The sequence below is a fragment of the Coccinella septempunctata genome, chromosome 3 (genome assembly GCF_907165205.1).
Source record: "Coccinella septempunctata chromosome 3, icCocSept1.1, whole genome shotgun sequence".
NCBI lineage: Eukaryota > Metazoa > Arthropoda > Insecta > Coleoptera > Coccinellidae > Coccinella > Coccinella septempunctata.
In genome coordinates this window covers 8,388,165-8,414,328 of record NC_058191.1, presented here as the reverse complement: position 1 = coordinate 8,414,328, position 26,164 = coordinate 8,388,165, and the positions used below count along the sequence as shown (strand labels likewise).

Below are 26,164 nucleotides of genomic sequence, written 5' to 3'. Positions count from 1 at the left end.
GTATGGGACTCAGTTGCTCTTGATGATCATTTGTCCCAATAACAGACATGTCCTCTAGTATTTCAATGAAATTGAGATGCAGTAATTAAGAAAATAAAGAAGATTCACGATTTCACGGAATGAATCTGGAAAAGTATTATTTGATCTGGTAGAGTAGATAAACAAATAACAAATATTTGTATTGTATTCTTCACGCTAAAGTCATTGCCCCGTATATTCAAATTCAATTTTTGGCAAGAAACGAAAAAGGAAAAACGTAAATACGAGTATGATCGAAACGCTAGTTGGATGATTCGCCACTGAAGTATCGAGAATTTTTACGACGCAATTGAAAGTACATAATGTTTACCTACAGACCACCCGGAGTATCTTAATAGTAGGGGAGGTAGAGCACTATTTTTTTTTGTGATTCGATACCGCATGAAATTCATTTTGGGGGTAGTTCGATGTTCAAGTATCAAAAAGTGAACGTCAGCGTCCGATACTGAGTTGCCGAAAAAGAACATTTTTCAAGTGATTTGATACCGCACCAAAATCCGTAATATGATGGTTCGGATCATTCTGAATTCTAATATAACCGTCAGCTGCATAAACGATGGTAGATTATACGTCAGCCGCTTGTATGAAATCGACCAAATTGGAGAAACAAAAAGTCATTTGATACCGCATAAATTTTATAGAACTGACCATTTATACCTCAAAACGAATGAAAACCATTCCAGCTGTATCTTCAACGGTGGAAAAACCGTCAGTCAGCGACCTAAACATGAGCCTAAACTGAAACTGAAAATGAACTGTCAGTTTTACCAAAAGAATTCTTTAGCGGATTCTTGATACTTTCAGAGATATTTACGTATTCCAAAAAAAAAAATGCCAAAAAGATGAATCCATCCGATGGATATCGGCGGGTGGTAGCATCTGAATGAATTCTTCTTATTGTTCATTGCCCCCTGCTAAGGCTTCAATACATATAGTATTTTATCATTTTATCTGTATCTCTGTATAGAAAACTTTGAAAGTGAATTTGATATCGAGCTGAATGCCATCATTTAGAGCTCTGATGATATAGCTGCTGGGAAGCTACGAAGAAGAACAACAGTAAAATAATTAAGAATAATATTATTGTCAACTTTACTTTTTCGATTTATAGATGATTTGATAAGTATCTGAAAATGATATCAGTTCGTCATACAGGGTACATGTTACCTAAAATTTGATATTTCATAAATACTTCAACATGCTAATTTGATGAATAAATAGTAGGTGAATAAGATTGATAATATAATTAATCACATGAAATTGATATTTTTTTCGATTCAATTGATATTTTACCGGAAAAAATATGATTCAATATTTTTTATTATCAATTTGAATGTTAATCCGCTTATATGATTCAGTTGGTATCATCAGTTCATTTTCAGTATCAATTTTGGCGCATGTTTAGGACGCTGACAAACTTTCCACGTTGAAGATGCAGCTGACAATGGTTTTCATTCGTTTTCAAGTATAGTAAAGAGTCAGTTCTGTGGAATTCATGGGGTATTAAATGACTTTTTGTCATGACTTTTTGTTTCCCTAATTTGGTAGATTTCATACACACGGCTGACGTATAATTCACCATGGTTTATGCAGCTGACGGTTATATTGAAATTCAGAATTATCTGAACCATCATATTAAGCATTTTGGTGCGGTATCAAATCACTTGAAAAAATTTTTTTTTTCTTTTTTGGCAACTTTAACACGTCGCAATCATTAGCTCCACCATTGGCTTGGCGACTGACGTTCACTTTCGTTATATTTGAGCATCAAACTACCCCCAAAATGAATTAAATGAGGTATCAAATCACTAAAAAAATAGCGCGCTACCTCCCCTACCGAAAAAAAGCAAAAATTGTCTGATAAAAGTTTTGGAGTTCAAGCTAGTTAGTTTGTAAAATGGCCGAAAGTTTATTCGAATGCTTTGAAGACAGTTTTACAATCCGCCTGAAATTTTCAGTTTTTACAACGTACCTATCCTAGGTACTTCATACGTATAGGGTGAGCTTTTCACTCGTTCAAATATTTTAACAGTAGATTCTAGACGCCAAAAAAAACCTTTTTCCCTTACCAGTTTTTCCGAATCGACTTGGTTTAAAAGATATAGGCCTTGAAAACCCATGAAAAAATGTTATTTTTAGTTCTACCTAACAAACGGTGAATAATTTCGCATGGAATCAATTTCGGAATAGTTTTCCATTTATTTGATTAAAAAAAAACGCCTAAACAGGGAGACAATGAATACAATAATAAGGATAAATTCAGATGCATACCACCCGCCGATGGAGCGTACTCCATTTGGGGCCTTGACGATGGCAAATTGGCTAGTTCAATTCAGATCGTAACACTTGTTGATATTCATATCGGCGGGTGGTATGCATCTGAATTCATCCTTATTATTTGATTAATCTTCTTCGAACACAAGATATCATCTGCGTCTTCCAGTTTTCTCATTATGACCATTACGTACCGTAAAAATACCAGAAATTCAAAGAAAACCCAACTCTTGAAACTAAGCTGGGCGCTATAGGCATTGAGATTTTGAAAAAAATTATAATAGAATATTTTGTGTCAAATTTGCAGCATTTCCTTCAATCATTCTACAAGGGTAGAATGTGAATCAAGGTGAAATTAATTATAATAATGAATCGTAGTTTGGTCATTAAATGTGTTGACGTTAAATTTCATGTTCATATCCACATTCCCCAAAATGTTTGAAAAATCATAAATCTTCCATAATATCTCATTCTTTGTCTTCATCAGTAAAAGTCAAGCTTATTTCAATAGAAGTTAAATTTCAACATTCTTTTCGAGATGGTAAGTCAGGTAAGCAAATTCCGCATAATAGACAGCAACCCTTATTGAATATAGATTAAAAAGACATTTAAGAAGTAATAAACGAAATTGTCATAAACCGCTGTGTAATGGACATATCTAAACGAAAAGATATTCAACAATAAAGGACATATTGACTGTTGGTTATTCATTCAGAGAAGGGTCATCTCAAAGTTAAGGATTAACATTGTTCTGAAACTATTTGGGGGTCAAAACCTAAAACCTATATGACCAATTCTCAGTATATCCAATTGAATGAATAAGTATTATAGATGTCGTTAGGTGTCCAATATTTGTGTTTTCAGAAACCCTCGGCATATTACAATCTCGTTTACTACCCCCTTGATTACTTTTCTGTTTCTAAATGTTGATGGTACCCGTGTAAGTACCTAAATGACATTGTAGCCTTTAGAATTTTGTTACCTGAAAAAGGTGCAGCTTAGCGAAAGGCTTATATTGTTGTCAACGAAGGATATTTTGAGGAAGTCGAAATTTTAAACATTTCTACAAATTGAAAATAATAATTGTCAAATCCTGCTAACGATCTGAACAAAATAGCCGTCTATTAGACCCATCAATCCGTCAACCGGAAGATATAGATAGTAAGATTGATAAAAATGGATCTTGTTTCATGAAACAGCATCATTTTTCAAGTCGATCGAATTATGAACGGCCATAATCACAAAATATTTCATTTTCCAGAGCCTCTACCAAGTTAATTACATGTATCTCCAACCGATAATCATAGTTTCCATATTATTGGGAATTTGGGGAATGCTGATGACGATCAACATACTGAAAAACGTTCTAGAAGATGAGTTCTTACTGACTCAGAAATTTTTTGTCTTGCAACTGGTTTTGATTTGTGCGAAATTACAGGGTTTGATAACTAGGGCTTTAGTGTGGACAGATGTCCTTCCTTGCAAGCCACCTATCACACCATCAGTTTATGGAAATCGTAAGTTTCGTTATTATTTCTGCATTCTGCACTCTACTGCATTGCTTTCATTGAAATTAATCGATTTGGAACCTTCAATGCAAAGGATTAATGAAATATAGGTTTATGATGCAAATACACGCTTCAAAACATGGTTACTCAAAATCGGTGTCCCTCAAAAGTTAGGTATCAAAATAAAGAAAAGAAGGTATACCTGGACTGTATCGGTAAAAAGTAAATACCGTGAAAAGGGCGGGAATGATCAATGATCAGCGGGGTGATCATCATTGAATGTATGCATTTATGCATATAAAAATTAAAACAGCAGCTATTTAGAATTCTGCACACGTGGTTCTAAAATATAAATCAACATCAAATTTACTTAACACGTCTGAAAGGTTGCACTAAAGTGCTTAGAAATGTTAAATATCGAAAACTGTTTGAATTATGACAAAAATAGGGTTCAAAATTGATCAATCTCTCCCCGGAACTGTAATGTCAAAAATACTACTGGTCAAAAGTTAATAGAAATTAATTAGAATAATTTCATCATAATAAATATTCATTGATATATCATTGATGAGAGAATCTTTTAAGTCATTTTTCTTAGAAAGTTTTCATATTATCCGAAATATTTTCACTCGGCGAATAATGGTACAAGCTACGTGTTTACACACAGAATAAGAATCTTGAAAATTTTGACGCCAACTCGACAATGAATTTTTTTGAACGCACGTTATATTATTGAATACTCAAAAACCAAAACAAAAATAACTGAGATCATATAATTTCCAGTGATACACAACACACTGATGCTGGCTGAAATGCTACTGTTAGCCTACTTTGCTAATAAACTGTATAAAAAAGAATTGCCAGAGAGCAGACTGAAAGATATCAAAACAGTGGGTACCACAACAGATTTCGAAAAAAAAGTGTGGAACACAATGGTTGCATCAACAGGACAAATTAACAAAGGAGCAGACTTTAGTGATGGATGAAAATCATAAGAAATTATTGTAAATAAAAATACAGTAAAGAATATAAGAAATGTATTAGAAACTGGTCAATAAAAATGAGTTACATTTTTATCTAAATAGAGTATTGCTTTACTTTCAAACAGCCATTGCCATTTCTATTTTCGGGTGTGGTTTATAATCTATCAATTCGAAATCTTCAAAGGTGAAATCCTCAAGTTTATCAATCTTTCGTTTAATTTTCAATATTGGGAAAGGTCTGGGCTTTCTCTGCAATTGTACTTTAAGTGCTTCTACATGGTTCAGGTAAACATGGCTATCTCCTAATGTATGGATAAATTCACCTGGCTAAAACGTATTTGATGAAATAATATGATCCAAAAGTAATGAAAACTCACTCACTTTCAAACCTGTTATGTGAGCAATCATATTTGTAAGAAGTGCGTAACTAGCTATGTTGAAAGGAACCCCCAGACCCATATCAGCAGATCGTTGATAAAGCATACAAGATAGCTCATTGTTGGCGACATAAAACTGTACAAGGCAATGACATGGTGGTAAGGCCATTTTAGGAAGATCAATTGGATTCCAAGAGCACATTATTATTCTACGATCATTGGGATTACTCTTCAGAGTTTCTATTACATTCTCTAATTGGTCAATACCTTGCCCAGTATAATCTGTAAACATGTCTTTATATTCTGCCCCATAGTGCCTCCACTGAAATCCATAAACAGGTCCTAAATCCCCTTCGATTCTATCGGTGAGGCCAACAGAATCCAAGTATTCTCTTGTACTATTTCCATCCCAAATATTAACATTTTTTGCCCTCAATTCCAGTGCATTTGTACTTCCTCTTATGAACCACAATAGTTCCTCAACAACACCTCTCCAAAACACTCTTTTAGTTGTGAGCAGTGGAAAGCTTTCTCTGAGTGAATATCTCATCTGAGCCCCAAATATTGAAAGGGTACCAACACCTGTTCTATCTCCCCTTTCAACTCCCTTATTAAGAATATTTTGAATATGACCAAGATACTGATTTTCTTCATGGTCAAGAATTCCGTTGAGTTTGCTCCTCCCTTCATCACTTGTATTACTGAAGATAAATAATAAATGATAGAAGGAAAATGCTGATCTCTTGTATTTAAGATTCAATATCTCTCAAAATGATTTATCACAGATGCAAAAATTGACAATCCCAAGGATGTTAAATTTAAAACAACGATTCGTGCAAATTAGTTTCATCTGAAATACCTGATATAATTCAAAACATTTAATCTTATACTATGAAAAACTTCATGGCTCTACTAACTTTATAGGTACTCACTCTTGAGTTTGCATTTTTAATTCAATTTTCAAAACTAAAACGAAAAAATGTGAAAAATAAAAATGGGGTTAAAAACTCAAACAATAGAAAAGTAGAATCATATTTTCGCGCCAGCAGCTGATTGCTGAACATAGAAACAGAACATTATTCTATGATGCGAAATGATTTGTTGCACCTTCCCTTTTTCCTTCCTTTTTCTACTCACACTGCACTAATGATAATATTGAAATAGGTTTTTATTTAATATATTGTATTATCAAATAAATAAATATAATATTTTACACAAATATAATATTCAAATTATTTTATGATGAGATTGACCAGAGACCTAAGAATCTAAGAAAACCTTGCACTCTGTGGTTCATCAATGTTCTATGATCTTGTAAATAACCGCCAGGTTTTCATCGTTAGAAGAAGTTCGAAGTTGTGCCATGGCTAGTTGACAATTTTAGTGTTTCGTTTTTCATCGCCGATTCAAGTTTGCGCCATTCTCTAAATAATCGGCACGTTTTTACGTTCAAACCTCTCTTCGTCACCCAAATGGCAACTTTCAAAATCAGTCAGGATAAAGAGAATATTATACAGTTCCGCCAAAAACAAGACACCATGGCCACTCATAAACAACGTTCAGTTTTGGGGATTTTAGATGGAAACAAAGCAGGAGATAAAATTGAAAAAGGAGCCCAGAAGCCGGTATGTATTTTTTTTTTTTATTATATACTTTTATGTGAATTTTGTTCACAGTTTACAAGTTGTTTCAACTTGTGTACTAACTAACTCTGACTACCAAATGTTTCATTGCATAAAAAGTGATTTATTTTAATTTAAGGACTAGGTAATCCGGAGTATTATTTATTACAAATGAACCTTATTATTACCATAACATACCTAACATTTATCTGAATTTTTTTCTTTTTTTCAGTCTTTTGGAGTAAGAAATGACGGTATTTTATGCAGTTCATATGTTCCCCAACAACAACAACAGAGTCAGCGTAATGCTTATCCTGTTGCTCAATTTCAAGCCTTCAAGGTTTATGAAGACACTCCTGAACAAGCAGAAGAGAATTCTGATGATTCAGAAAATGAACCAATGGATTTGGCGGAAGCAAGTGGAACAGTTGAAGAAAATGATGCAGTCGTGGAAAATAAACCAAAATTTAATTTTTCTGATTTGGCCCTTCGTCCTAAATCTCCAAATGGATCAGTTTCTTTTTCTGAATATAGTTTCAACACAAGTGGGAGGTCTAGAGAATTAGAAGTTGATGAATATCAGGAAGATATTTATAAATATCTGAGACAAGTTGAGGTAAATACACTTTCTGATAATTATTGTTTGTAGTTACTGAGACATTCATATGATTTTTTTTTCTGTGTGGGTTGATTCATTATGAAAAATCTATTTCTCGCAGTTTTCTGAAATTTGATGCAAGTTAGAATCAATCATCTATTTCATGTATTCCATATGAATAGTATTTTTCTAGGTTACAATGCATATATTTTATTTCTATTATAAATACTGCAGAAATGGATATTTCATACCCGAATATTAACCTGCATCTGAACTTTTAAGGTCTGCTTCAATGTCAATAATACTTAAGTGAGTTTAGTTGCATGGCGGTAACAGCATATTCTACTTGTCATCAGTGTCTTCTTTCTATGATGATCGCAATTGAATCTATATGACAGATTTCGGTAATCTGCAGTCATAAACTTATTTTAATAGGGCTTTGGGGGATCAGCTGACTTTAACAGGACCGCTGAGAACCGAGTGTTGGTTAGGTTCATGTTATAGGGTACTCTATAATGATTTGTCAAAATCAGCTGATTGTTTGTTACCGTGGGGCACACAAAGCTTTTTATTATCACTATAAAGAGGCATTTCTGAGAAAGTTATATACTTTTAGGGTTTCAGCTAGAACTACCGAATAACAATAATTACTGCCAAATTTAAATTCAGATTCTAATAGTAAGTGTTTTTTTTACAGCTCACTAATAGACCAAAACCAGGTTACATGAAAAAGCAGCCAGATATCACTCATAGTATGCGTACTATTCTGGTAGATTGGTTAGTAGAAGTGGCTGAAGAATACAAGCTGCACACCGAGACATTGTATTTGGCCGTCAATTTTATAGACAGATTCCTTAGTTATATGTCAGTCGTCAGGGCCAAATTACAACTTGTGGGAACAGCTGCTATGTATATTGCTGCGTAAGTACCTAATAGTTTATTTTATTTTTTTCCTAAAGTTTTGGGTCAGCACATGTCAGTTTAATTATTTTTGTCTGGATTCTGCTCACAATTGGTTCATTTGAGTTGTTTGTCAACTTATCTTCTCTCAGATATATGGAAAATAATTTGAGTTTGCTGATATTTAAATTGTGTGAAAGTAATTCTGTCTTAGTATTTTTCAATAAAATATTACACCAAATTTGAATAGAGAGACTCATTTGAATCAAATGAAAACAGATCCATCTATTTAGTGCTAAATTGACTCTTTGTTTTAATCTTCCAATCATTATTTTATTCAAAGAGATGGACTTCCAAGGAAATTTTATTTATTTCTTGCTTTGAATTTCAGGAAATATGAAGAAGTTATTCCTCCAGATGTAACGGAATTTGTATATATAACTGATGATACATACACGAGAAAACAAGTTATAAGAATGGAACATTTGATTCTGAAAGTGCTACAATTTGATCTATCGACACCTTCACCAGTTGCATTTATAAAAATCATGTCTACGATGACTAAAGAAGTTAGACCTAGGGTTATGGAATTAGCTATGGTGAGTTATTTCCAATGTTTGATGTTTTTTATAGATAAAATTGTTGAAATTGCATATAGGATGTGGCTGCATCACATTTTCGAAAATGACATTTCTGACTTCGAAACTCAAAATGAAATTTGTCGAAAAATCCCCTTAATCGACTAGAAAATTTTTCTGAATAAGGATTCCGAAAGTCTGGTTAATTTAAAATAATTCCAAAAAGTGTGTTCAGTAAGAATGCCAACTCTCAAAATTCCTCAACTTTCTACTTTGTGAATTTTTTAAAGCAGCCAATCTAATTTTTTTTCATTTTTCCTTGCCATTAATCACGATCGACAATATATTAGTTTGGGAGCTGATTGCCATTTTGGTATATGATTTGGTCCAGTTAATTAAGGTCCTTAGTCACTGCATTTTTGAGTTACACTGTTACAAAATTAAAAAAAAAATAGGTACATCAATTCTTCGTGTTTGCCGGTTTGAATTGTGGTTAGAACTTAAACGATGAAAATCGAAAAGGCAGACATGCCTGACTGAATTTTGAAGGGACATGGTTGTAAAAATTTATAAAAAGAGCTTTGATAGTTCATTTATCCGTTATTCTAGTTGCGTCCATTCGGTTAATTTGTACTACCCAAATAAAAAAATAATTTGACAGAACAGAAAGTAAAACTGGTCAAGATGAAGTGTTCCACCAAAAGTCACCTGTATAAAACTTTCAAAATGACAACGTTGGAAAACATTTTAAATGGTTACTGAAATAGATCCTAATACGACCCTAGATGGTTTGTTAGCTGAATTATCGCAAAGCAGTGGGAAAAAGCATATCTTCTGATTTGACCATGTAGTTTCGTTTAGGACATTGGCTCTTTCTATATTTATGTGGTAATGAAAATGGAAATTTAGGATTGCTGAATTGTTCTCATTATTTTTTAGTAACTTACACAATTTTATTAAATGGTTCATTTCGATACCAACTGACAGTAGAGACTTAGGACACAAGTGTAGAAAATAGAAGCATACTTCAAAATCTCCCCAACAAAATTCGTCTAAATTATTCACGAATTTTTTCACAATAGGCATCACAATCTTCTTGTTCGAACTTTCCAACAATCGTCGTAAAAATGGGATGAAATGGGGAAACATCATAGCACTTTTTCAACATAACTAACACAAGCACATTCCAGAAACTGCCTCGATTTTCAACATTTTTTTTCACCCTGAATTGCATGATACAACAATTATGATTCTCTCAAAAGTGACCTGATGCATCTAACCCGATGAACTTGGTACTGAACCATTCATTGTCCAACTATATGCTTATGTTTTCTTTCGTTTGTGCGATGCCGGAGTCATCTTCCACAGTTCCGTACTTGAAATTCAATGAAATTTTGTCGAACTTCTAGGGGTTGTATCTCAGCCATCTTGGATTTCTTATATAAACAATTTTTGGTTAAACGACTTATTTTGATGAGTTCTACCTTCTGTCAAAAACACACCTTCTGTGAAAACACCCTCTATATTCTTTTGAATGTTGTAATTCATTACATTCGTTTCAAAATTTTCTACCACCATCTTTTTAAGTTATTTTTCCATTTAACCTATTGTCAAGTGGTGAGTGAAATATACTTATGTTGTCAGAAAAACACTGAGATGATTTTCATAAACTATGTCTTAATTTGAAGAGCATTCAAGAGAGGTTTCAGAAACAGATAACGAAAAACATTAGATATTTCAATAGGGAACTAGAGAGCGTTATATACCCACTGCAGGGTACTCACACAACATTTTTCCATTTTTATTATTCGTTATTTGTATTTTGCTACATATTGTATCACAGATCACAAATAATCTTGTATTCTATTTTTAAATTCACACTTTAGATGTCAGTCTTTGTTTGCCTATGAACAGCACTTAGTTAGCTCGGTACCTTTTGTTTATTTTAAAAAAATTCATAGGGTCTGAGCCTATTTGTGATCAAGTTACAAAAAAATTTGTCGCTTCTCCGATGGTTAAAGCTGACGGCCTAGAAAATGTGAGGTTTCTTACAATTTTTCACTGCTATACAACCAAATCATATAGAAATTTTGGCACCATTATTTGTAATAATTGAAAATATTTATGACGTGGTTTCAATTTGAATTTTTTTTTCAGTATATCTGCGAGTTGGGGCTTTTGGAGGCTGAACCGTTCCTGGAGTTCATTCCATCAATCCTTGCCGCATCCGCTATTGCCATAGCACAGCATACCCTTGGAGAAGAAGTTTGGCCAGAATCGTTCGTTCAGATACTAGGATACAAATTGCACCAATTAAAAAGATGCATAATTTTCTTGGACATCATGTTCAAGAAAGCGCCTAACATGTCTCAAAAAGCTATCCATGAAAAATACAAGTCCCAGAAACATCAACATGTTGCGAAAATCTTGCCGAGGGAGGAAAGCCTGAGATTCCCAGAGAGGGTTCCACAAAACGGTAATCATCAATGAATTATACTGAGAATTTAGTCTATCGAATTGGAAGGATTTTAATCCTTTATTGGACAATTGTTGTCTTCAGTATCTCATGATACTTCTTTTATCAACTGCATGAATTTTCATTTTTGAATTTGAACAAATAACATTTGCATTCATTTTTTGAAGTTATTATTGAATTAATTTTTACATCTTGCATATTATTATAAATATGCATCTCAAAGTAACATTCTGTTGATAATGTTGATTTTTATTGTATTATACTGGAGCACTTTTCTCATGAAATTTTTCACAAAGTTGATAAGGAAAACAATGTATTGTAAATATTATTTATTTTTATACTGCTGATTTTAGTACTCAGTCTCGAATGTAGTAAATTGAATTGTTAATCAAATAATAAACTGTAAAATGATAAACACGTTTTTTTCATTTCTATTTGGTTCCAATCCAATGTATCAGTGGAAACAAAGAGTCACATGAGGTGTCTCTTAATTTGCACTAATCAAAAAAGAAAAGACAAAGTTCTTTCAGAAAAGTCTAATTGAATCTGGAAACAATATACCAAGAATTTGGAAAACTATAAATAACACACTTAATGTACAGACGAATGAAAGTGAGACAAAAATAACAAAATTATGTATAAACAGAGAAGTAATCACATGATATCAAATCATATGAACAACTATTTCACTTAAATTGCAAGTGAACTGCATAAAAAAATAGACCATACTATTACCACCAGGAATAAACAAACATACAGAAATGAATCTATAGAATAGACTTGAAAAAATGTACGGAAAAGAGCTCAAAGAATTCATTTTTTCTTGCAACAAATAAAGTAGTCAAGGTGATGAAAACATTACAGTGGAGGACTTTCAAAACATCTCTGAAACATTAAAAATCAAGTTGCTTAAGATTCTTAAGCTGGGGGGAATTTTCCTGACTGCTAAAGTGTTTCCTATCTACAAAAAAGGGAGAAGAGATGAACCAGGAAATTATCGTCCCATAACAGTAACGAATACCCTATTTAAGATACTTACTTATGTTAAAACAAAACATATAAGTACCTGGGTCTGGTGGTAGAGGAAGACTTAAATTGGGATTCACACATTGATGAAATAGTTAAGAACTTCGCAGGTCTGATGAGCGCAGCAAGGCATGCCAGTTTGTTTATGTCACAAAACTGCAAATTGATCTTTTACAATGCATGTGTATACTCCATCTTCACAGATCTGTCATCAATTTGGGGAAATACGACAGAATTAAAAAAAAGCAGACTTCAAAGGCTCCAAAATAGGGCAATTAAGAACATACATAATTTTCCATATGAGACCAGCGCCAGCTACTTAGCCTACTTATATAAAAAATTTCCAGTGCTGCCGATCTCTAAAGAGTGTGAAATAAGAACAGTGTAAGTTGATCTATAGGATAAATTCGGGTCAGTTAAAATTAATGGTGAATCTCAAGAAGCATTCTGACGAACACAAATACGGTACAAGAAACGCCAATAATCTGTACAGTGATTTCATTTTCAAGACAACAAGAGGGTCAAAACTTCCAACTACTCTGCTATAAAGTCATATATTGAGTTACCCAATCACTTGAAAAAAGAAGACTACCATAAGTTTAAAAAAAAGTTTAAAAATATATTACGCGAAATCAAATAAATTAAGTATTAATTGTAGTCTCTGTTAACAAACTTTGTTGATTTACAGTTTTAGATTATAATAAATGAATGAATAAATGATCAAGGCTAGAAAACTCAAAAGTCCATCTTTTACCTGGGTTCCGAACTTAAAGTGATGAAATTGTTTTTTTGGGCAAAAAATAAAAGTTTCGGATCATTGTTCAGTAAAAGTTGGGCCAGTAATCTTCATTTCGTCTATTATCTACATCAGAGAAAAATCAGGTATACTAGTGAAGTAAACAAATGCGGATCCATCTATATTGCAACCCATAAAATACCTACAGCCTTCGACTCGTACAAATATTTTAACAGTAGATTCTTGAGATCAAAAGAAACACTATTTTCCTATACCTTTTTTTCCGATTCGATCCTGATAAAAAGATATAGCAATTTTGAGTTTTCATAATGAGCTGTGCCACCCCTGGAAAAACAAAATTACCTTCAGAATAACTAGCTGAATCTGTGATACTACACATCTGTGGATCTTTTTAAAAGAAGAAGTGTTGCATTTAGCCAAAGTACCCAACTTTCCGAATATCACAGATATTTATTGTACGAGAAAATATGAAGAATAAATTACTTTTATTTTACAAAACGATCAAATATTCATTAAATAGCGTCTCAAGAGTTGGGTTCTTTGAATTTTTGGTATTTTTATGGTACGTAATGGTCATAACGAGAAAACTGGAAAACGTGGCTGATATATCTCATCATTATATTCATCAAATAAATGAAAAATTATTATCCGAAATTCATTTCATTCCATAAAACCATTCGTGAGATAGAACTGAAAATAATTTTTTTTTATGGTTTAACTAATTAACAGCCTGTATGTTTCAAACCGAGCCGATTCGAAAAAAATGGTATAGGAAAAAAGTGTTTTTTTGACCTCAAGAATCTACTGTTGAATCTACTGTGTGAGTCGAAGACTCACACTGTATATATATGCGGGAACCAATCCAGAAAGGTGGTTTCACTGATTGCTCCAAGAATGATATAATTGTGTTATTCTCTCGACTTTATTTAGAACAAAAAGCAAAACAAACTCAATTTATCTGCCGAAGTTTCGTCGAATTTATTGACAGCTTCACAGGCTAAAATCAAACACAAGGGACATATATGGCGAAGAAAGAGATCAACAATTGAAACAATCAACAAAAAAACTGAATCGATCAAAAACTGAGGAACCACAATGACTAACAATAATTGAAACAAACATCAAGAAATGAATCGATTAGAAATGAGGAATAAACCCCGGAATGATGAACAGAAAAACTACTAAAACATTATCTCATACACAATACCTGAAATTGATCAAAAATATCCAAATTTAGACATCGTTGCTTGAATCGAAACAGTAAGTCAGTTCCTCATTGAAAAACATCTTCGATATCATAATAAAAAAATTTCAGTGTCAGAAAACATGAAAAAAAAGATGAATAAAATCGTTTTCAAGTTATGGACAGAAAAAGAGATTCATTTTTTTTTCTGTACAGTATGTCTGTATCTATATACCCCAAGCAAAATCAAGAAAAAGCACCAAAAAGTAAACTATAGTTCTCATATAGGGGGACATTCTATACGGTTGGTTCCAATCAGTTAGTATCAACACTGTGGGAGTGATGATAGAGCAGACACCTCTTTTCAAAGGCTACTCGATCTCCTTTTCCAAAATGCATCTTCATATTCGGCTTTTACGTGATGGAAAACTCCAACTTGAGTTGTTCGGCGTTGTGTGCATATTATTACTTTCGGGCTCGTACCCAGAAAGGTGTGTTGGGGGGGGGCTCAGCTTACATCCACTTGAAAGTTCTATGTGCTGAATGATCATGAGGGACCTTTAGCAAAAGCGTTTTGGGGGGCTAGAACCCCAATAGCCCCCCCCCTGGGTACGCGCCTGATTACTTTCAAAAACTGTCTTCATATCTAGGCTGTATTTATACACAACACACAACCGACTTTGAATATCCCAAGAGGGTATAGGGGTCTCTCTATATCTATATACTGTTGTAAAGTTATGGATAGTAGAGATCAGAGACAACATGTATCTGGTAGAGATGAGACCTATTATTACCCCTTTGCCCTCTACCCTCCATAGGTAAAACGCCAAGTTTAAGTATATATGCTGAAAGTGTTCACAATGCCAAATGGCCAAATATAATTTTTACGTAAGGACGTCGTTACTCATGAGCACAGAACCCTTGAGTATTAATTGAATACTCAAAAACAGAACACAAATAATAGCTCATAAGTATGGAGGGTAGGTAGGTAATTAAAATGTAACTTTCCAAATCTAGTGGTATTTTTAGGGTATTTGAAGCTGAACAGTTATTTTCTTTTCTTACCATACTTCCAGTATTGAAATCGCAAATACATTTAAGTATACGTGAAATAACTTAATTAATAAACTCATTCCTATTAGGCTTAATGGTGGTACAAGATTTGAGTTGAATAATCAATGGTACAAGGATTAGAAAACGTTCGTTTTCTTCTCCAACTCATTAGTCGTTTTTGCAAACTGACGGATTTTAGTATCCGACTGCGACATATTATATCAAGCTACCTGCTAAAGCTATTAATCTAATTAGAATATATCAGAACAGTCGACTACATACCTATCTGAATTAGAAAAAAACTTTAAAATTTTTTCAACTATTTCAAACGGAAACCAAGATAAATCAAAATATATTTAAAAGTTATTTTCCTAAAACAGATTTCCTTTCACATAAATCTATTATTATCCCTCAGATTATTTGTTTCTTCGAAAGCTGCTCAATTTTTAAGTTTTCCATCCTGCAAAGACTTTTTCTCTCAACTATTTCAAATTCTCCACTTTTTCTGTTTTGCTTCAGAGATAATGCCCCATTTCTCTCTATTGCTCTGGAGCCCGAACCCTGGCATATATGGTACCTCTTGCACCCCCTTGCTACGTCACAAAAATTCAATTTGTGTTGAAAATTTTAGGATAGATTTTATGTTCGACATTTTCTATCTATATAAAAGAAAAACCGCAAAACACACTTGATTTATGCAAACTTAACGATAACGATAATTAATTTGATGTGACCGATACTCGATGAAAATTCAGACTAAAAACAGAATTATACATGGTGTGAGTCTCTGACTCGTACAAATATTTTAACAGTAGATTCTTGAGGTACAAAGGTAAAAAAAAACATTCTTTTCTTTTACCATCTCACGAACGGATTAATCTAATGAAATGAATTTCGAAATATAGGTTTTCATTTATGTATTTGATGAATTTTTTTTAACAAAAGATATCACCAACGTCTTCTGTTTTTTTTCAATATGACCCTTATCTAATATATAAAATTCTCGTGTCATAGTTTTCGTTACCATACTACTCCGAAACGGCTTGACCGATTTTAATGAAATTTTTTGTGCTTATCCGGTATCTATGAGAATCGGCCAACATCTATTTTTCATCCCCCTAAATGTTAGGGGTAGTCCACCCCTAAATTTTTTTTTGTATTTTTTAGACAAAATTTTTAATTTCTATTTTTTTATGATACAACATACAAAAATACATACAATCCTCAATTTTCACCCTTCTACGATCAACCCTTATTTTTTAATAGCCATTTTAGTAATTTAATCATTAGGAAATTATTTATATGGCAAAACAACGTTTGCCGGGTCAGCTATCTATGAGAATCGGCCAACATCTATTTTTCATCCCCCTAAATGTTAGGGGTAGTCCACCCCTAAATTTTTTTTTGTATTTTTCAGACAAAATTTTTAATGTCTATTTTTTTATGATACAACATACAAAAATACATACAATCCTCAATTTTCACCCTTCTACGATCAATCCTTATTTTTTAATAGCCATTTTAGTAATTTAATCATTAGGAAATTATTTATATGGCAAAACAACGTTTGCCGGGTCAGCTATCTATGAGAATCGGCCAACATCTATTTTTCATCCCCCTAAATGTTAGGGGTAGTCCACCCCTAAATTTTTTTTTTATTTTTCAGACAAAATTTTTAATTTCTATTTTTTTATGATACAACATGGAAATTATTTATATGGCAAAACAACGTTTGCCGGGTCAGCTAGTGTACCATAAAATACCAAAAATTCAAAGATCCCAACTCTTGAAACTAAAGTTGGACGCTATTTAATGAATATTGAATATTAGAACGTTTTGTGAAATAAAAGTATTCTTCATATTTTCTCGTATAATGCTCCGTTTTCGAGTAACTTGATATTCAAAAATTAAAAAGTATCCGTGAAATTTGAAACATTTTGGGTACTTTGGCTTAATACAACTCTGTTTAAAAGATCCACAGATGTGTAGTGCCACTGACTCGGCCACAGATTTAGCTTGTTATTATGAAGGTAATTTTGTTTTTCCATGGGTGGCACAGCTTAAAATGAAAACTTAAAATGGCTATATCTTTTTATCAGGGCCGAATCGGAGAAACCTCTTACCTCGAGAATCAACTGTTTAAATATTTGTACGAGTCAAAGACTGACATTGTATACACTTTGTCTACTTTTAAAGTGGCCAAACTTCAAGGGTAAATCATACGAGTGATTTCCAACAAAAAATGTCATCTATTATTATGTATTCGGTTATTCTTCAATTTAACATTTCTTGATTTCACGAAATATTTCAAGTTTTTTCATAAACTCAATCATTATTCAGTTTTCCTTGTAGCCTCGTCAAATTTGACCACATATTCGGGAAGGGAAATAAATTTGCTAAGAGATAAGACAGTCTGTGTGCAGGAAAAAGTCTTTTGTCAGTCAATTGCTGGCGTGGTAAGGAGATGAATATCTCGAGTCTGAAGTGAACAAAATTAGTCCTATTTTTCCAATGGTTTTATCGATGAAAAATTAATAATTATGCACATGTCCTCTTTTCAGTAAAAAATACCTCACTCTTGTACTCACTCAGTACAACAATAATTTTGACAGTCCATTAGACATGATTTGTGAATTATCGATTCCCAGTACATTCTTAACAGTGTGTGCCTATATGGTCGAAGTCCTTGAGAAGAAGTTTTATGCATGGTATTCTCTCGAGAGCAAAAGATCTAGATGGTGGCAGTTCTCGAAAGGCTAATAGCAATGCTTTCCGAAAAAATGAGAGAGATGGAGAATTAGGATGTGACTTCATTTTAGCAGGTAGTTGACCGTCTCGTTTGTCTCTGCTAATAGCATAGTTTGTCTATGGTTATTGTGGCACTATTAGCTGACAATAATCCCGGTTCAAATGGTATTCTCTCATGATCTTTCTTCTTCCGACTAAAAAGTAGACCCTGTAGAAGTACTTCATCAATATTTAATCGTAAAACTCTTGAACAGAAAAAGGAACACATGTAAAAATTCATATGCAAATAGTGCAGTCAAACATGACAAACAGTTTGCTGTAAAAAATATATCCTCGGTTTCATCAATTAGAAATGTTCATATTAATTTCATTTTTGACTCGTTTAAACTCAGAGCCGGAACAAGGATTCTGGCGCCTGTGGCGAATTCTCATAATGCGCCCCTAAGAAATTCTCTTTCTTATGTTGATTTGTATTTATCTTTCATAATCGAATATCAAGCTTTTTTTGCTCGGAAAAATTTTTCCCATTTTAAAGAAATTAATAATAAAAGGAATAATCAAATAATCAAAATAAAAGGGATACGAAATAACAATAACATGCATTCAAAATGAACTATAATTTGACTTTTCTTGCTTTGGTTTCTGCAAGAATATCAATGATGTCGTGATTCTTTTTCTTTTCTATTGATGGGACTGCTATGCTAAATAAGTCAGCCTTTCCTGTCCAGTTAAAGACCTTAAATAGGTTTCCACTAATTTCAATCAAGAACGTTAATATGTAGCTGTGGCAGCTGTAGTTACTGATAAAGTCAAGAATATTTTGAGTGGCCACAAATTTGTATGGATCTGAATCGGGACTATACTTCAATGCTTTCTTGTTTAGTTCGCCAAGTAGAAAGCCTTGCAAAAATATTCCCTCGAGGAAGCTGTCTTCAGAAACTTCTGGCAAAACACTGAATCTTTCTTCAAGTTGCAGTGAAATATAGTTCAATACTTGAATGAGGTCCTTTTTCAGCTTATTCTTCTAGTCAAAATTGAAATGTTTCATCATCAGCTTCTCCTCCAGGCTATTTTATTTTTCTTCTCTTTTCCTCTTCTGTCTATCTGTGATAATTTACAAGCTCTCCAGTTCGAATGATTTCCAGGCTCATATTATATTTTCACTCAATAACTTAGTATATATTATAATAAGAAGAAGTAAAACCCTTAGAAACACAAATGCACGAGCGTTGTCTGCGATAAAAGGAGCTACTGTTGTCTATGTTCTGAAGGAAATACCCCCAATCGGCTATGGTTTTGCGCCCCAATCGGTCTCCGATAGTTTTTTTGTAAGTATGTATATCTCGACATGGCCTTTGTTATCGCGTTGGTTGTTATGCGACGCCACATCCGTCAATAGAGACATTCTTCAGAAGGCTGTGGCGACGCATTCTGTTTTCAGACTGATGGTGTGGACTATATCTTAATAATTTATTATTATTAAGTATTCGATTATTATTCTCCAGTCAATGCTGTGGACTACGGACGTTATTCACAATCCCACCTGTATAGTGTTCGTTTACGTTCACATTAATTTAATTCACACACATATGTATAATGTGTTTGGCATATTTTTATAATATTATGTTTTGTGTTAAATATTAAATGAAAAATAGTCAATTGGAGAGAATACTGTTTTTTTATTATTTTTATTTTGCGCCCCCAGATCGCTAGCGCCCGTGGCGACCGCCTCTCTCGCCACGCCCTCGCTCCGGCTCTGTTTAAACTTGAACGTTTCCTGCTTTTTTCGATAGTAGAAATGCGAGAATGGGTGAAATCGTTGTTAAAGGTAAGGATACTTGAGTTGATTCAGTGACATCTTCTATCTCTTCATCTGAACGAACAATTTTAGGATCTGCAAAGTGAAAAACAGTTCAATTTTCGCCATTGTAATAATTCAGTTCAAGGGTAATTTAATATGGAGTGAGTAAAAAGATCAGGCTTGTTCATTATCTAAACATTTTTTGTTCGCTTTCAGTTGTTTTAAATAATGATCAGAAACAAAATATGGGTTGGCAAATGCCAAAATTAAGATTTTGACGAATTTCTGTTTTGATAATGGATCTACGTTTTCGTGGACTCTGTATATAATGTGGTTATTTACAAAGGAAATTTTTAGTGTTTCATTTATTGACTAGACACGGTCCAAACTTGAATGAATTACAATGAATAGGGACGGAGTAATAGTCCTTTATATGTAAGTACCTCAAACTGTCAAAATTTTAATAAAAAGTTGAGAATTCAGGCATAGCTGTGTTATCAAACTTATATTCAAATTTAACAAGGAATTCAAAAATGTAAAAATACATAGGGTATTAGATTTAAAAAAATGATGTTGATAGCTGTTTAGAAGGAACGCAACACTTTGTATAGTTGATGCTCTACTTAAAAAGAGAAAAGTTTTATTTGAAATTCTTTTTTGTAAAGTTAATAGAATCAGAGTAATCGACCGCTGCTCCATGGCGCGGACACCCTGTATAAGATAGTTTACTTAAACTTTTTCTTATATGAGAAAGTGTTTTAGGCTTCATGTTTGAATCAAACCGAAAAAATTTATGTATACAAACTTATAAACATTTCCCTACCTCTTCTACATGATGTTGTGTCTGGTTTGGCATCTATATCATCCTCCTTGAATATGACCTGTTTTTCTTGTTTACGCTGTTTTGTCCCAGAAGTTTCTTCTTGCTCCGTATACTCGGATATTTCCCAATCATCTCCTTTGGATGAAGATACCTCTGCTTTATCATTTGATTCCTCAGTCGATTGCACATTCTTTTTCTTCTTCAGGACTATTTTACGTGTTAGAGGACGCGGAAGGTTCAATTTACTTGTAGGATTTCTGGGTTCCATAGTGATATTGAATGTGGATGAACCGCGCAATATTTTTTGAATTATTTCTTCACTGGGTAAGAAACTTATACTGCATCGATTAATAACAACACCTTTGTCTCACAAGTATTGTTCCCAGTATCAATGTTTTGACTTCTGAATTCTTTATATCATAATGACAATAAGATAACTAACAGCGAAAGCGATCATGTGGTTATTGAAAAAATTCTCGCATATATATTTTATCGTCCAGCATATTTCTCACATATGAAGAATGACGGACGAGAGATTTGAAGTTACAGAAAATAGCAAAAATCTTCAGAAGAGCATCTGTTGAAATTGTTCATCATTTTACGGGGAACAATTCATAGAATCCTGTACATCCAGCTGAGGCGATAGTAATGATTGTGAATTACTATCTCATTGGCACAGACTATACTACAATCAAAAATGATGCTGGAGAACACTGTCTCACTATTTATGATAAAGCTTATTACTTTGAAAATTGCCATCTCAACTCAAGGGAAAATCTTCTCAATTTGCTACAGAATTTTGTAGGACTTTGAGCTAGAAATTACACACCTTATGCCATGTCATATAGGGGAGAGGAATTGTTTTTTCAAGAAACTCGTGACTAGAACTGATATTTCAATTCTTAACTAGAGTTGCATTTTCTGGATATTATCTATGTAAAGTTTGTAGTTTCAGGATAATTCAAATTATATTTTCGTCTAACAGAATTATCCTGAAACTACAAACTACGAAGATATATGGTAGGTGTACTATATAGTACACCTACATATATGGTAGGTGTACTATATAGTACACCTACCATATATCTTTGGTATATGGTAGGTGTACTATATAGTACACCTACCATATATCTTTGATTGATATATATCAATCATATATGCATCAGAATTCCTTGAATGTAGGCAAATCAAAAATCTTACCCACATTCCATGCTCGGAGCTTGAGGGGTGGATTTTACTACAGGAAATAATATTTGAAGTGTTAATTTCTTTGTGGAGTGTATTCTTTTGAAAAGAGCATTAACGAAATTCAAAAAAGAAACGTACCTAATGCTCTCTATTAGCATTGATTTCAATCTAAATTACAGTTCCCTAAGTTCATTAGAAATAGCTATGGAATTTCACATGTAGATGGCTCGAAGGTAATGCGCGCATACACTATCAGTTTAACTGAAGATTATCGTCAGGCTTGCGATCGATGATCAGTTTATCTGAAGATCTTGAACTGCAGTTGGCATGGACTGAAATGTGTGTAGACGCCCTACTACAGACTAGGAACTGACAACAGATCGAGCAAGTTCTCCACGAAGAATGGTGGAAAACTGTGAGGATCGACTCTCTGTCTGCAGGTTCTGAACTTAGAGTGTGCACTATCATTAGGAAAGGATCTGCAGTTTTGTACTTCCGCCTGCAGGCGAATGACTGCTAGTGTATGTTGCTCTACGATAAATTGGTATCCTGTTGAGACAACGGCATGCAGGCAATCGTATAGTGTGTGGCCACCTTTAGTTTGCAGTTGTTTCTATACTTTTCTGCTCTTTAAAAGACGATACATTCATCCCTCGATAGATGCCGCCACCAGTACCTCTATTGAACGAAGAACCCAATGAACTAGTAACCCATTTATACCTATTTGTAGCTCCATAACTCGGCCTTTCAGTATTCAACCATTTCAACCCCCGGGGGGCCGGGGGGTTAATACTCAATGCTTAAACTAAATAAATAAAGAAATAAAGACGGCTGTGGTTGAATGGAATATGAATAAATTTCAGTAAGTGGAGAGAGGATATACAAATTTTCATGTCGATAGAAAAGGAGCCCCGCAGTATTATAAGCTTATTCTGTTAAAAAATTTGTCCTCACTCCACTACTCACGAGGAGACAGGGTTTTTTTTACTGAGGTGTTTCACTAGGCACCGAATTGTATGGTACCCCGTTACAGTGACCTCTGTTAAAACTCATACATATATGATATAATAATTCTTCAGATAATGATCGTTCCAAATATGATATTGTTTGGATAAGGGATGTCAATCAATGATTTGTGAGATATTTTAATTCTGTGTGTTTCTTTTTTCAGGAATTAATTTTTCGAGTAGGTATTTTTACTATACTGTTGTATGATTGGATGATATTGAAGGCGATTAAATTGAATATTGGCCAACAATTCTTTCAGATAAATTTAGGATTGAGGTGTAAAAACATGCTCTCAGCTACATATCTAGCTATACATAAAGCTACATATCTAGCTATACATAAAGGTATATCAACAAATATACTACCTACCAAATTAAAAAAAATGGGGGATGTTTTGGATAAATATTGAATAAATTGTTTTTTTGTAGAAAATTGTTCTGCGTTAAAAGCTATACAGCATTCGAGAGACCCAGTACAATGTTGCTTAATAAATATCGAAACAATATGAACGAACGTTTAAATCAAAACCTTCAGAATTCCTCTCTTGAAAGTTTTTCCTACAAATCATACATCATTTCGCGTTGTTTTTCAAATGTTTGGAGAAAAGACCCATAATAAGTATCCAGGAAAAAAACTTACCTAAAATATGCAGTTTAGATGAACTTTTCAAACGACAGAAACAATTTTGAAGAATTGCGTCAAGAAATTATCTAAAATATACTGATCCATCGCTGCTCGTGTTGGAAAGTGAGAATTCAAAAGATTCAAATAAAATTATAACATATGTAAGCTTACAGCTAGAAAGAATTACTGTGGTTATATGAAAACTGGTCTAGATAGAGGAGCGACAAAGAAAAATTCAATTCAAATCCTTAATGTTCTATTGAAAATGAAATTTTTAAAACCTGAATATTGTTTCGATTTCCATTCGTGCCACCAAACCTCTGGATTTTTTTAAATAAAGCACTTAAATAAAAAGTAAAAATAGAGATCTAACACTGTCACGAATATCGTGATTTGACAAATTGGCCTTCAACTTGCTAACGGAAGTCTATAGATTCTAATGATTTTATAGTACAAACTCTTCGAATTTATATCGCCAATTAAATTAACAGTTATTTGCATGACTTCAATCACTTTTATTTGAATATTTCCATTCCGAAGAGATCGTAAACTTATAGATAATTAAATTATGAGGAACACGGGTCGACAATTCAGTATATTCATGCTAATGAAAATTAATTTCATTCGAATAAATTTATTATATCCTTTTGTAAATTTGGATTCTTGTTATAATTAAGTATCCGCTATATTACATTATCAATTGTAATATGTAGCAACTAAAATTACCTATCTATTAACAGTGTGAATTCGATTCACGCATATTCAGACAAAAATTACGAGTTCGACTGTGTTTACTGTTCACTAATGTAATGTTGAATTTTTAACAAAAAATATCTTGAACAAACATATAGAAAAATAACTCAAATTAATCATTAAACTGAAATGAAAAAGGGATTGTACAATTTGCACACAAATGTAATTGCTCTACGGAATTGATATTGATCTTGAAAAAATTTTTTGAGTGAGTTAAATGAATAACTGAATATCAAATTAAGCCCCGTAGGGCTCGTGGGTTAAACTTTCTTCTCATGAATAAACATCCATTCAACTCATTTGTTGTATAAATAACTAATAGAGATTAGTTTGTAAGGGAATCGACCTAGGTTTTTTTTTATACCTAGGCCGATTCCCTTACAAACTAATCTCTAAAACTGCGACCATTATAGACCTGAATCTAAATAACTAATATACAACAAGTGAGTTACCAGGATATATTGAAAAATTCTTAGCCTACTATAGAACCAAACAAAATTTCAATGTCAAAATATTTTATTACTCAACATATTCTTCTCTTAATTGGATACATTTATTACAGCGAACCTGCAACGTCTCTAGATCTTTCAGAAAAAATTTTTCTTCTTGCTCTGCAAACCAGACCTCCACAGCTTTAATTACCTCTTCGTTGGAAGAATATTCACGACCTTTTAAACTTTTTTTCAGTTGAGGAAAGAGGTGATAGTCGGATGGAGCCAAATCTGGTGAATAAGGAGGGTGTTCTAGTAATTCAAACCCTAAATCACGAATTTTTTGCATGGCAACATGAGATTTGTGTGCAGGGGCGTTGTATTTCTAAAACAATACACCTTTGGTTAGCTTTCCGCGTCTTTTCTCCCGTAGAGTGGCCAGTAATGTCGAATAGTAATCTCCGGTTATTATTCTACCCTTATCCAAAAAATCGATCATGATTACTCCATGGCAATCCAAAAAACTGAAGCAAGAACTTTTCTAGCAGACATTTGAGGATCCATTTTGCAGCAATTTTTCTCAATTTTCTGTCCAAATTGACGTGAACTATATGACGATGATGAACGCGTTGTTATGAAATATTCAGTGCTTCAGATATCCGTTTTAGCCCAATTCGAAGGTCTGATAAAATCATGTCATGAACTGCATCGATATTTTCGGGGACTGACACAGAAACTGGCCTACCCGATCGGTCATCATCTTCAATGGAAAATTTACCTCTTTTGAAGCTTGCTGTCCAATTTTTCACGGTCGCATATGAATGACATTGATCACTAAAGGTATTAAGCATGTCTTCGTAAATCTACTTACCTCTTAACCCTTTTAAATACAGGTACTTGATGATGGCTCGATACTCCAATTTTTTATTTCACGGTAGCACACGAAAGACCATTGATCACCAAGGCTATTAAGTTGTAAGCATATCTTCGTTAATCTGCTTACCTCTTAACCCTTGACCTAATTCTTCACAATGACACTTCTATTGAGTTAGTGTTCGTTGCTATGGTAACACAATTTATTTTTATGCATGAAACTGGTCTAGGCTAACTAGATATCAATGTTTATTTATGAGAGGAAACTTTAACCAGCCCAAAGGGTATGTTGACGTTTATCCATCCAGTAAAATAAGTTTTTTTTTAATTCACAAGTGAAATAAAATAGCACGAACATGAGTGGACAATGGACAAACGTCATCTTGCTCTTGTTGCTATGGATTGGATTGAGTAGGAGTAGGGCCCTATCAACAATCAATCGAAGTGATATCTTAAATGTCATTTAATAAATTAGCAAATTCTCTGGAAAGTGATTTGAATCCTAATCAACATGGAATAAATTTTTGTATACAACATGTGA

At 33.3% G+C, this 26,164-nt stretch overlaps 4 protein-coding genes across 7 annotated transcripts in view; 2 read left to right on the top strand and 2 right to left on the bottom strand.

The window, feature by feature from the left end:
* The window catches only part of LOC123310039 (organic solute transporter alpha-like protein), a 32,729-nt gene extending 27,824 nt beyond the window's left edge, over positions 1-4,905 (top strand). The window contains exons 5-6 of the mRNA XM_044893397.1: positions 3,575-3,830; positions 4,605-4,905. Coding sequence (XP_044749332.1) covers positions 3,575-3,830; positions 4,605-4,807 — 459 coding nt within the window. The 3' untranslated portion in view covers positions 4,808-4,905. The remainder of the gene's footprint in view (positions 1-3,574; positions 3,831-4,604) is intronic.
* LOC123310041 (thymidylate synthase-like) lies at positions 4,844-6,231 on the bottom strand. 3 transcript variants are annotated; one of them, XM_044893399.1, is made up of 3 exons: positions 6,099-6,231; positions 5,186-5,882; positions 4,844-5,131 (listed from the first exon to the last, which is right to left on the bottom strand). In XM_044893399.1, the coding sequence occupies exons 2-3, from the start codon at positions 5,729-5,731 to the stop codon at positions 4,922-4,924; spliced, it is 756 nt and encodes a 251-aa protein (XP_044749334.1). In that variant the 5' UTR covers positions 5,732-5,882; positions 6,099-6,231; the 3' UTR covers positions 4,844-4,921. The 3 variants fall into 3 exon arrangements, with proteins under 3 accessions (XP_044749334.1, XP_044749333.1, XP_044749335.1); XM_044893398.1 differs by having other exon boundaries at positions 6,114-6,230; XM_044893400.1 differs by having other exon boundaries at positions 6,041-6,149.
* A 278-nt stretch (positions 6,232-6,509) lies between these two features.
* Positions 6,510-11,770, top strand: LOC123310083 (cyclin-A2-like). The gene is made up of 5 exons (XM_044893458.1): positions 6,510-6,806; positions 7,036-7,419; positions 8,099-8,322; positions 8,693-8,900; positions 11,037-11,770. The coding sequence occupies exons 1-5, from the start codon at positions 6,654-6,656 to the stop codon at positions 11,367-11,369; spliced, it is 1,302 nt and encodes a 433-aa protein (XP_044749393.1). The 5' UTR covers positions 6,510-6,653; the 3' UTR covers positions 11,370-11,770.
* Positions 11,771-18,339: 6,569 nt separating this feature from the next.
* LOC123309387 lies at positions 18,340-21,216 on the bottom strand. Of its 2 annotated transcripts, none has more exons than XM_044892483.1 (3): positions 20,747-21,216; positions 19,882-20,016; positions 18,340-18,502 (listed from the first exon to the last, which is right to left on the bottom strand). In XM_044892483.1, exons 1-2 carry the CDS (start codon positions 21,012-21,014, stop codon positions 19,883-19,885), a joined length of 402 nt encoding a protein of 133 aa, XP_044748418.1. In that variant the 5' UTR covers positions 21,015-21,216; the 3' UTR covers positions 18,340-18,502; position 19,882. The 2 variants fall into 2 exon arrangements, with proteins under 2 accessions (XP_044748418.1, XP_044748417.1); XM_044892482.1 differs by having other exon boundaries at positions 18,340-18,509; positions 19,888-20,016; positions 20,747-21,215.
* Between the last annotated feature and the right edge of the window lie 4,948 nt (positions 21,217-26,164).

What these genes read in the sequence shown, in the direction of transcription:
- LOC123310041 (XM_044893398.1), bottom strand. An exon ending in CTCACATAACAGGTTTGAAA is followed by an intron (nt 5,132 to 5,185) that starts GTGAGTGAGTTT and finishes AATACGTTTTAG; the next exon opens with CCAGGTGAATTTATCCATAC.
- LOC123310083 (XM_044893458.1), top strand. Translation starts at nt 6,654, where the DNA reads ATGGCAACTTTCAAAATCAGTCAGGATAAAGAGAATATTATACAGTTC. An exon ending in GCTGCTATGTATATTGCTGC is followed by an intron (nt 8,323 to 8,692) that starts GTAAGTACCTAA and finishes TTTGAATTTCAG; the next exon opens with GAAATATGAAGAAGTTATTC. An exon ending in GGGTTATGGAATTAGCTATG is followed by an intron (nt 8,901 to 11,036) that starts GTGAGTTATTTC and finishes TTTTTTTTTCAG; the next exon opens with TATATCTGCGAGTTGGGGCT.
- LOC123309387 (XM_044892483.1), bottom strand. Translation starts at nt 21,014, where the DNA reads ATGGAACCCAGAAATCCTACAAGTAAATTGAACCTTCCGCGTCCTCTA. An exon ending in CACAACATCATGTAGAAGAG is followed by an intron (nt 20,017 to 20,746) that starts GTAGGGAAATGT and finishes TTCACTTTGCAG; the next exon opens with ATCCTAAAATTGTTCGTTCA.